Source organism: Botrytis byssoidea, assembly GCF_014898295.1.
Source record: "Botrytis byssoidea strain MUCL 94 chromosome Unknown BBYS_040, whole genome shotgun sequence".
Classification (NCBI taxonomy): Eukaryota; Fungi; Ascomycota; class Leotiomycetes; order Helotiales; family Sclerotiniaceae; genus Botrytis; species Botrytis byssoidea.
Window position 1 is genome coordinate 252 of NW_024065881.1, and position 10,543 is coordinate 10,794.

Consider the following 10,543-nt stretch of genomic DNA (forward strand, 5'->3'; position numbering starts at 1 on the left):
ATAAAAGATTTCGAGATTCTGATTTCGAATAAATTTAATTTAATTGAATATTTATTAATTTATTTTTTTAAATTTTCGAAAAACTCTAAATTAGGGCTAAGAAGGGTAGTGATCAATTGGAGAGTTTTTACTAAAGTTATTACCTCTATTAGGGTTGTGGTCACCACTGATGCTAACCACTAATAAAATCCATGAAATAATAGTTAGGGATTTATAATTAATAAGAAATCTATTTAAGAAATAGTTTTTATTAAATATAGTAATACTATAATATAGTCTTTAATAAAACAAAAATTAATATTTTTTTATATAATAGAAATTGAAATTATAATAATAAATAAAAATATAAAAGAATTAATTTAAATAAAAAAACTAATAAAAGATTTAAAAGAATATTCTGAAAACGAATTGTTTATTCCAATTTTATATTACAATAATATTAATAGAGTTAATTAGATATAAGAAAATAAGCTTTATAATAAAAAAAAGTATATTAATATTCAATAATATTATATTCGAAAAGATATAGTGAATATTAAAAGATTATATGTTATATAGATTTCAGAAATTAAATAAATAACTAATATTCTTATAAAATAAGTCAACTACCCCACTTTCCGACCACCCCCTATTTCCAACCACCTAAAAAAATCATATTATCTACATTTAAAACTTTAATAACTCAATAATTATTGAACTTCAATAAAATCATTTATAGAATCACTTTCTATAACACTAAAACTATTATTTCCCTCAATTTCATAATTTTCCACTTCAATTTATATACACCTTATAACTCTAATCCCTATAAACTTCGAATTTGAAGATATTATAATCTTTTATCTTTTTCTAGATAATATTTTATCTAATTGATATTTTAACTTTTTAATTTTATTCTTTATTTCTAAAAGTTTATAATTCTTAATATCAAATTCTTTTATAATCTTATAAAATAGTAATCTTTATATTAATAAATCAATCTTTTTTTTTTTGAATTATTATATTTCTATATTTTCTAATATTAGTTTCTTTTTGAAGGATTTTTTATTAAATAAATAATGAATATATATTCTATTAAAAAATAGAATTATTATTAAATTCAGAATTAAATAATAAAATCTTTTTATTATTATTTTCAAGCAAAAATTGATTTATAAAAGATTTAATTATATTTTTGGATTAAAGACTATTAACTTATTATTCAGATTTAATATTTTAAATAATTAAATCTTTTATTCTAATCTTTTAATAATAAAAAAGGAAATTGTATTTTCCAATTAATAAAAAATCGAATAATAAATTTAATTTATTAAATTCGATTTGATATATACTTTTTAGGGATAAGAATATAAATAAATTAAGTAATTATAATATATATAATATATATAGTAAAAGAAATAAGAGATATATATTATTATTGAAGTATTCTAATATAAATATTATAATTTTATGGCTTTTATATTTATCCAAAATGAGAAATCTTGAATTTTCTAATTGAATAAGAATAGTTTGAGGGATATAGATCTTTTTCAATTATTTTAAAACTATAGTATCTATAGTTCATTTATTTTCTATATAGTTTGAGGGATATAGATCTTTTTCAATTATTTTAAAACTATAGTATCTATAGTTCATTTATTTTCTATAATAATAAAATTCCAATTTTTAAATAAAGTCAAATCGATTGGAAATCATTATTATTAAATTGATTTTCCCTTATATATTACAAAGAGAATAATACTTTTTCTATTAGTTGAAATACATTTTATAAAAAAAGTTCAAATTCGAGATCCAAATTGTTTTTTTTGAATAAATCTTTAATTAATATTTTCTATTATTAGTTTATTAAAATCCTAACCCTTTATTATACCTATTTTATTCATATTCTATTTATTAGCTAACTTAATAATCTTGATTTCAGAAATTACAAGGTTTTAGAATTACTTTTTAATAATATCAGATATAATATCTAAAACTTATACAAAATCGATTTGATATTGCTTTTTAATTTTAATATTAAAATATCTTCGAAAAAAGCTATATATCCATTTCTTTTTAAATAAAGAATCCTTTTTTTATATAATAAAAAGATATTCTATAATCTCTCTAATTTGATAATATATAAAACTAATATCAAGAGCTTTTTATATTAATATCTATTCTACTAATCAATTCTTTTAAATTGAAAATAACTTTTAAAGTATTTAGATATCTTTTTGATATAAAACTTTATTATATATTCAATTATAAAATATAATATAAAAAATATTATAATCTAAATTAATTTTTTATATATTTACTCCATTTATAATTGCTTTAAAAACCTTTATAATATCTTTTTTAATATATTGATTCTTTATATTATAATTATAATAATATTAAAATTTCAAATCAATTGATTAAAGTATTATTAAGTTATTCAAAATGTAAATTTTATAATTACTCAAAGCGATGTGGTTTTTGAGGTGGTTGAAAAGAGGGGGTGGTCGGAAAGTGAAGTAGTTGACTTAATTCATATATCCTAACTTTATAACTTATAGAAAAGTTCTTGAATTAGATTTAGAAAGTTAATCTACTAATTTTATTAGATTTTGATAAAATTATATACATAATGATTTGTTTAATAATTTATTTAATAAAAAATACAGAAATCTAAAATTAATCAATAAGATTATTCTTATATTTCACATGTTATAGACAAAGAAAGAGTACTTTTGTATTATAATACAATTAAAGATTATAAAATAATTGAACTCTATAGGAGATATAGATATTACAAACAACTTATAGAAGTTAATATTATTGTAAAAGTTAATGAAACTCTTTCTATTATTTATATATAAATAAATTCTATATGTTTTATATAATCGATTTGATTATAGAGAGGATATTAGAATATACATAATACAATATGTAATATAGTATGTATATTATATATGTAAAAGGTTTTTTGTATAGATTTCATTTTGATAATATATATAATATATACTATAATCTATATATATCATTTATGTATGCGTAACTTACTATTTATCTCTAACAGAAATAAACATTTATAATACTTTCACTATCTAGATTTAATTATATAAATTTCAAAGAGTATAATATTTTAATTGATTCAAGCTCATATATATAAAGAAAAGCTCGATCGCTTTTTAATATGTTTTATAATACTTATTACGCCGTCAACCATCGTACTATAAGATACTCCACACAATCAACCAATTGAAATAAAATGAATGTTCATTACTAAGATTATGGAACATGGAACTCAAGCCCTGTTCACTAGAAAGTCTACGATTACCAATCCATGGTGCTCATTCTCACTCTAAGCGTATATACCATAATCCGCCTTGATCAAATCCGCACCTTTCTCCGCAACCGCATATACAGTTGTCTGGCAATTTCCTCTCGTCGCCAACGGGAAAACACTAGCATCTACAATCCTAAGATTTTTCGTTCCATATACCACGAGCTTTTCATTCACCACCCCACCTTTCTCCAGTGGTAACATGGCACAGGTACTAGTAGGGTGCCAAGCACTCAATGCGGCTTTCTTGACATACTCCTTGATCTGCTCTAGATCATCCATATCTTCCGGTGCACCATAATTTTTTTTGCCATTTGGTTTAAGGAAGCTTTTGAGTGGCTCAGATGATACTATTTTGGAGATATATCTCACGTGTCTCGCCAAGACTTCGAGATCGAGAGGGTTGGAGAGGTATTTTGGATCAATAGTCACTTTTGTTTCGGGGTTTGATGAGGTAATGTGAGAGCTACCGCGAGAGAGAGGATGTAGTAACATGGAGCAAATGGTAAAGTAGTTACCAGCATCAGCATTAGCGCTGATCATAATGTCGTTTGAGCCAGCCTCTGGGATGAAATTTCCTTGAGCGGGGTAAGAGAAGAAGCATCCCGAACCTTCGGTTGGTGTATTGAGCAAGTCATTTACAAACTCTATATGCGACTTGGTGGAGGGTTTCCCGTCGTCCTTTATTTCTTGAAGAAGCTTGGCGAGCTCTTTTTTCCCTTCTGGCGTGAGAAAATCTACGACGGGCAAGAATCCACCGGCAAAGTTACCTCCCGACGCGAAGGGTCCCTTTTGCTCTTTCATGTAAGCTTCCATCGCAGCTCCAATAGCTGCCTGGTCTTGACGAGCTAAAGCATCGACAGTTTTAACACCATCTGCTACCTCGAAACTGAACCCTGCATTGAGGTGATCTTGAAGGTTCTCCCCGACATTTGCATTGTCAATAATGACTGGTATATCGAATAATTCAAGTAGTGAAGCAGAGCCAATTCCAGATAGCTCGAGAAGTTTTGGAGTTGCGAAGACACCGGCCGCCAAGATCACCTCCTGTATGACAGTCGCAGTCTCAGTCTTGCCATCTTTGATGTACGATACGCCCTTTGCAACGACATCGCTAGTTTTCCCATCTAACAAGATCTTTTCCACAAAAGCTGAAGTTTTAACAACTAAATTCTCTCGGGTCTTGATAGGTTCATAGTATGCGCTCAAGGCATGGCTGCGCTGTTTGGTGACTGGATCGATGTTCATCGCATTGACATATCCGCCCACAGCGACACCTGAGAAGGGATCGCCAGTGACTCCGTACCCAAGCTCAGCCCAAGTATCAACCCATGCTTTTGGCAAAGGATCATTCACTTCTTCAGCGAAGGATGTCTGAACAGGACCAGTGAATTTGGATTGGACTTTTTCGTCGATATAGGAGAGTGACAGATGGGAATAGGCCTCGGGCGACGGTTTTGTCAAGGTGCATGATTTTTGAAAATACGGGGAGATAGTGTCCCAGGTCCAAGAAGAATTGCCAAAAGTAGCCCATGCATCAACAGTGTATTTGGAGGGTGCAATCCAGGCTTGGCCGTTGATTGCAGTAGATCCACCAAGAAGACGTCCTTGGGAGAGTGGGATCTTTTTTCCGTTCAGGGCTTCCTTCGATGAAATTAATTAGTACTAGTGATTCACAGCCAAATGGAAAGGAAGGTTATGAGAGAGGAGTCGTACTTGTGGCTCTGATAGAAAACCCCAGTCCATGTCTGTGCCCAAGAGAGCTGGCCATAATCCGGGAGTGATGACTCGGGGATCAGCTGAATGGTCTTCCCCGGCTTCGAGGAGAAGCACACGGACGGAGGGATCCTCTGTTAGACGGGCCGCAACGACAAGTCCAGAGGTTCCGCCACCAACAATGATAAAGTCATAAGAGTTGGAAGACATGGTAAGAATTTGATGATATCGCAGGGGGTTCGTAAATGTCCGAGCAATAAGGCAACTCACCGATGATTGATACTAATAATGCAACTGCTGTTGTTCAATATAGAAAAGTCAAGTGAGGGAAATCTCAGATGATGATGAGGAAGGAATCGCAGCTTGAATAAATGCAAACACTATCCAATCAGGAGTCAGTATCAATCCGGTTATCAGACTATTCTCCTTCGAGTGAAGTTCACTGAGTGACAGCAGTCTTCACATGTCTTACCTGGCCGATTACGTGCGGCGTAGTTGAGTACCTTGCGCATTTTACGAGCCTGATGTTATTCATAACAGAAATATCTCAAAGAGTATACTTTACATGAACGATATGCAATAGTGTTTCCATTGCTTACTTGATCAGCCTATCGCGGATGTACTCAATGCTTCCGGATCCACCCCGCGCCCATCCATAGCATGCATATCCTTCGAGTTGGCCGGGTTCATGGCCAAGGAATCAAAATTTGAGACTCATGGATTGCTGTGGGTCGCCGTGAAGAAAAGGTGGTGTTACAATTTTCCATTTTTGAAGTCTTGGATAAAATCGAGGTGCGGCGCAGAAATGTCTCCACACAGATGCTCGCCAATGAAACATCTGCCAAAGATCCAAAAACATGGTAAGACTCAAGTTCGTGCATACTACTTTCTATTTCGGGGCCAAAACGCGCTTCAATATGCGGAGCTGATTCTTCAGATGTAACCCCAGACGGATAAAATCGGTCCGTTCACGAAAACACTGGTTTCCAGGTCCATGCACAATCCTTCGACCCAGAGTACTGGGAATTGGCTTGCAGGGACTAGAAGTTCATTTTTCATCACTTATACCATGTCCTTTAGGTTACAGTATCGCTGACCGAACTTGGTTGACTGTCCGAAGGATGATGAAGGTAACATGAAAATTGCATCTGGGATCTTTGCAACTGTTGGTGGCGAAGCAATCGTCACGCAAACATTACTCAATTAGGGCTCATAAATGCATTGCTTGGCAGGGATATCGTCCGAGATACTTCCGGATTCTATTTTCACGGAAGGTCTGTCATTAGAGGCAGACTAGTACTTCTGAATGTTTACATCGGCAGATACTTAATGAGAAGCTTTTCTGCATTGGAATCCCCTTGGTCTCGATGGTATAATTCCACAAACAAGCAGGGATAATTTCATCCTTCGTATCAGCTTGAAATTGACAACGAAGTTGTTGGTTTAATTTGTCCGCGTAGTGATAATGATGTTGGTCACAATTATTTCCACCTATTTAGGTAGCCGCAATCGCATAATCTAGCCCGTGATACCCAGGTAAGAGAAAGTAAGCTCCCTGAATGGCGGCTGCCATGGCCTTCCCAACCTCGATAGACTCGGATAGAGGCAGGCTTGAGCTGTGGTTGTTCTTTTGCAATCTGTATTTATCTGTTATATGTATACTTTCATGGCCATTTGTACAACGGTATATCGAACCACTGCCATTGGAGGGAGAATTGATGGACTTCGACATGTCGAATTCACTGGCCAATCTCAAGACAAACTTCGGCATGATTTTGTCCAACTACCTTTCGGTTCTTGCCATACTTCTTCCGTATGTATCTATGGACGCTTATTTGGCTCTGTGTTCAACTTCCCATTGACTTGTGATTGATTTAGATTTTGGTCCTTGCGACGTGCCTTGTTGTCTCTACTTACAACCTCTATTTTCACCCAATCTCAAGCTATCCTGGACCACGACTTTGGGCCATCAGTAGATTCCCATACGTGGTATCCCTATATCGGGGACGATTTCACATCGATATCAAAGAGATCCATAATAGATACGGCCCGGTTGTACGCATAGCCCCCGATGAGTTGTCTTTCATTGAGGCATCTGCATGGAGTGGCATATACACCGGTGGTGTTGCAAACCAAGGATTTATCAAGCACAAAGCCTACAGTGATGCTCAAGGATTCGAATCACTCTTCGACGCATCGGACGAGAATCATGCCAGGTTGCGAAAGCTTCTTGGAAAACGATTTTTCGCTGCCGCTTCAGCCAATAAACAAGAGGAAGTCATCCAATCATACACTGATATTTTGATCAAAAGACTCAAAGAACAAGTTCGCGAGGTCCCAATTGGAAACCAAGCATCAAAAGATGACAAAAAAGCGACCGAGTCTGGCGTCATCAATCTCCAAGAATGGTACAATTATACCACTTTCGACATCGCGGGAAAGTTCACCCTCAGTGAAGATTTTGGATGTCTCGAAGGCTCTACCTATCACCCATGGATACTGATGGTTCTAACACACTTCAAAATGTCTGCGCTTGTCATGGCGCTTCGCCTTTATACACCACTAGATGTTCTCTTCGTCAAATTTGCACCCGCCAGGTTTTTAAGACTCAAACATGAGTTTCTGCGACTGACCAGAGAGAAATTCGGTCGGCGACTATCCAAGACATACCCTACCTCTCAAGACGATTTTTTTGCCGCTATATTCAACGACCCAAAGAGTGGAGGCGTTACAAGAGATGAGCTCGAGGCAAACTGCATACTTATGATCCTTGCCGGCAGTGAAACTATGGCTACTTCACTCTTGAGTGCCACCAATTTCTTATGCAAAAGCCCTCAAGTTTTACAAAAGCTAACCGAAGAAATCCGACAATACGACAAAGAAGGTGACCTGAAGCTTACCAATCTCAATCAATTGCCGTATTTGAATGCAGTAATCCGAGAAACACATCGTGTATGCCTACCGCTCGCAAATGCCCCCGCTCGTGTTGTTGGTCCAGGCAGTGCTATGATCAGCGGGCGATCTATTCCTCTCTTTGAAAATTACCATAGCTTTTATTCAACCTCATCAGAATTAAGATTATTTCAATTTGATCTCAAAGCTTTAATATAAAAGATTTTAAAAAACTAATTTCAAGTAAATATAATTTAATTGAAATTCTATTAATTTCTTTTTTCAAATTTCTAAAAATTCTAAAATTGAATTCAAAAAAGGTGATAATCAATTGGGGATTTTTAATAATTTTTTGTAGATTATCATCTTTTCTATTTTTAGAAATTGTTATAGCTTTTTTTTATTCTTTTTAATCTTTTAGAAATTAGAATTATTTTAATTTAATATAAAAGTTTTAATTTGAAAGTTTTTAAAAAGCTGATTTCGAATAAATATAATTTGATTGAAATTCTATTAATTTCTTTTTTCAGATTTCTAAAAATCCAAAAATTGAGATATAAAAAGATAATAATCAATTGGAAGCTTTTAATAGTTTTTTATAGATTATTACCCCTCTGCTTTTTATAAATTATTATAGCTTTTATTTTATTTTATTAAAATTAGAATTATTTTTATTCAGTATAAAAACCTTATTATAAAAGATTTCGAAATTCTAATCTCGAATAAATTTAATTTAATTAATTCTTTATTAATTTCTTTTTTTAATTTTTCAAAAAGCCTTATATTAAAGTCAGAAAGAATAATAATTAATTGGAGAGATTTTGCTTGGGTTATTATTCCTTTGTCGAAATAGATCACTATTAATAGTGACCACCAAAAAAGTCTGTGGAATAATAGTTAGAGATAGTATTATTCTTTTTCTTGTGATGTTCTCCACTACGTCTGTTGAAAAAGTTTCGATTGAACTCATAGCTATATTTCGTCAATCTTACCTCTGGACATTCCTCCAAAATCCGCACTTGACTAGCGACTAAGGATCTTATTTTATTATGTTTGAAACAATAGCCTTGATATAAATGATATGTATCCGTAACGGGCAACCTAATCTCGGTAACACGAGGCAGAAAAACAAGGGCAAATAGAACTTGGTTTATCTGATTGGCGTCTTCAGATTTGAAAGTTTGAGTAGCGAGACACATGATCACCGCATAAGGATCAAGCCACTTTGGTCTATTTTGGAAAGAATGATGTATCTTGTACCAAACATCTCCAATTGTACTTTCCGGGTCAATCAGCCAGTTAGCATTGTATTGCATCTCGTGTAGCGTTGGCTCTTTCTCTTTTGCTGGTAAATTGGATGATTTCGATAAAAGCTGATAGATCCGAGCAATCAGGTCTTTTTGAGACGATTCTTGTAGTGAAAATTTGACGTTCCGAGCTCTTTTTGCTAATTCGATTGTGCGAATAGCACGCTCACAACCTTGAGTGCAGTCTCGTGACTTGTACTGTTTGTCAAATTTTGTTGAGAATAACTCAGCTCCAAAACCATCGACGCGTGGTTGAGCGGTTCGGATTAGATCTCGTTCAACCATTTCGTCAACTGCATGTTTAATTTCCAACTTAGACACGGCTTGGTGAGGGTATAAAAACCTGATACGGCTTATGTTCTGCACTATTTCCTTCGAGGTTTTAGAAAACAAGCCATGTTGCGAGATGAAGCTCAGCTAGGGATTCGAGGCCACCTCTTGCATAGCTTTTTCATTTATAGGATAGAATTTTCTATCAGGTGTCAATTTAGAAATCTGCTCGAGCAAAAAGCCTTCCTCTTTGGTAAGACAATTTGAAAATTTAATTACTGATGCCTTCATGACACTCAGTGCTTGCTTAACACCGGTAAGATTCGTTAAAGTGTCTGAAATACAGTATGACGTTAGTGCATGCAAATAAGAAAGGAAGATTTTGCTCTTTGAAGCACCTTGCCTACGAGTCAGCCTAAAATAGCATCTATAGAGTATGATTGAACTCTGGAGACTCTTTCAGTTCTTATAGACACACGGCTTTGCGGTTCTGGATCGCATCTATCTTCTTTTTCAAAGATTGTTTGACCATCTGATACTAGTACTAGGCTGTCTTCCAAATTCCAAATCATATAAAATCCTTATGTTTCTTTATACTATATTTCAGTTCTGAAGAAAGTGAATAGAAATTTTAATTGTAATCGAATTATTAAAATCTGTATTTTTGGTGTGAAGTTGTGCTTTGCTCACAGGACAGGGAGTCTCACGAATCCGTGCACCCACTGGTTGGTTCAGCCTTGCCATGCCGGAATTTATTTTCAACCGGTAGTTCCTACACATGGTGGAGTATTTAGATAATCCGCTCTGGGCTCGTGATCGTTGATTGCCCAGTTTAAAACTGGGTCTGCACACTCCGCATACATGTGAACCCTGAATTCTATTTCTGGTGGACTATTTAGATAATCCGCTCTGGGCTCGTGCTCGTTGATTGCCCAGTTTAAAACTGGGTCCGCACACTCCGCATACATGTGAACCCTGAATTCTATTTCAGGTGGACTATTTATTTTCTCCACTACCGCTGGACTTAGGGGTAGTGGTTGGAAGGTGG

At 34.0% G+C, this 10,543-nt stretch overlaps 3 protein-coding genes across 3 annotated transcripts; 1 reads left to right on the top strand and 2 right to left on the bottom strand.

Moving 5' to 3' along the window:
* Window positions 1-3,328: 3,328 nt before the first annotated feature.
* EAE97_011649 (uncharacterized protein) lies at window positions 3,329-5,236 on the bottom strand (the record flags this gene model as incomplete). Its single annotated transcript, XM_038882164.1, has 2 exons — window positions 3,329-4,954; window positions 5,027-5,236. 2 exons carry the CDS (start codon window positions 5,234-5,236, stop codon window positions 3,329-3,331), a joined length of 1,836 nt encoding a protein of 611 aa, XP_038726912.1.
* Window positions 5,237-6,692: 1,456 nt separating this feature from the next.
* EAE97_011650 (uncharacterized protein) lies at window positions 6,693-8,137 on the top strand (the record flags this gene model as incomplete). The annotated part of the gene is made up of 2 exons (XM_038882165.1): window positions 6,693-6,839; window positions 6,905-8,137. 2 exons carry the CDS (start codon window positions 6,693-6,695, stop codon window positions 8,135-8,137), a joined length of 1,380 nt encoding a protein of 459 aa, XP_038726913.1.
* A 717-nt stretch (window positions 8,138-8,854) lies between these two features.
* Window positions 8,855-9,510, bottom strand: EAE97_011651 (uncharacterized protein; the record flags this gene model as incomplete). The annotated part of the gene is made up of 2 exons (XM_038882166.1): window positions 8,855-8,860; window positions 8,911-9,510. 2 exons carry the CDS (start codon window positions 9,508-9,510, stop codon window positions 8,855-8,857), a joined length of 606 nt encoding a protein of 201 aa, XP_038726914.1.
* Between the last annotated feature and the right edge of the window lie 1,033 nt (window positions 9,511-10,543).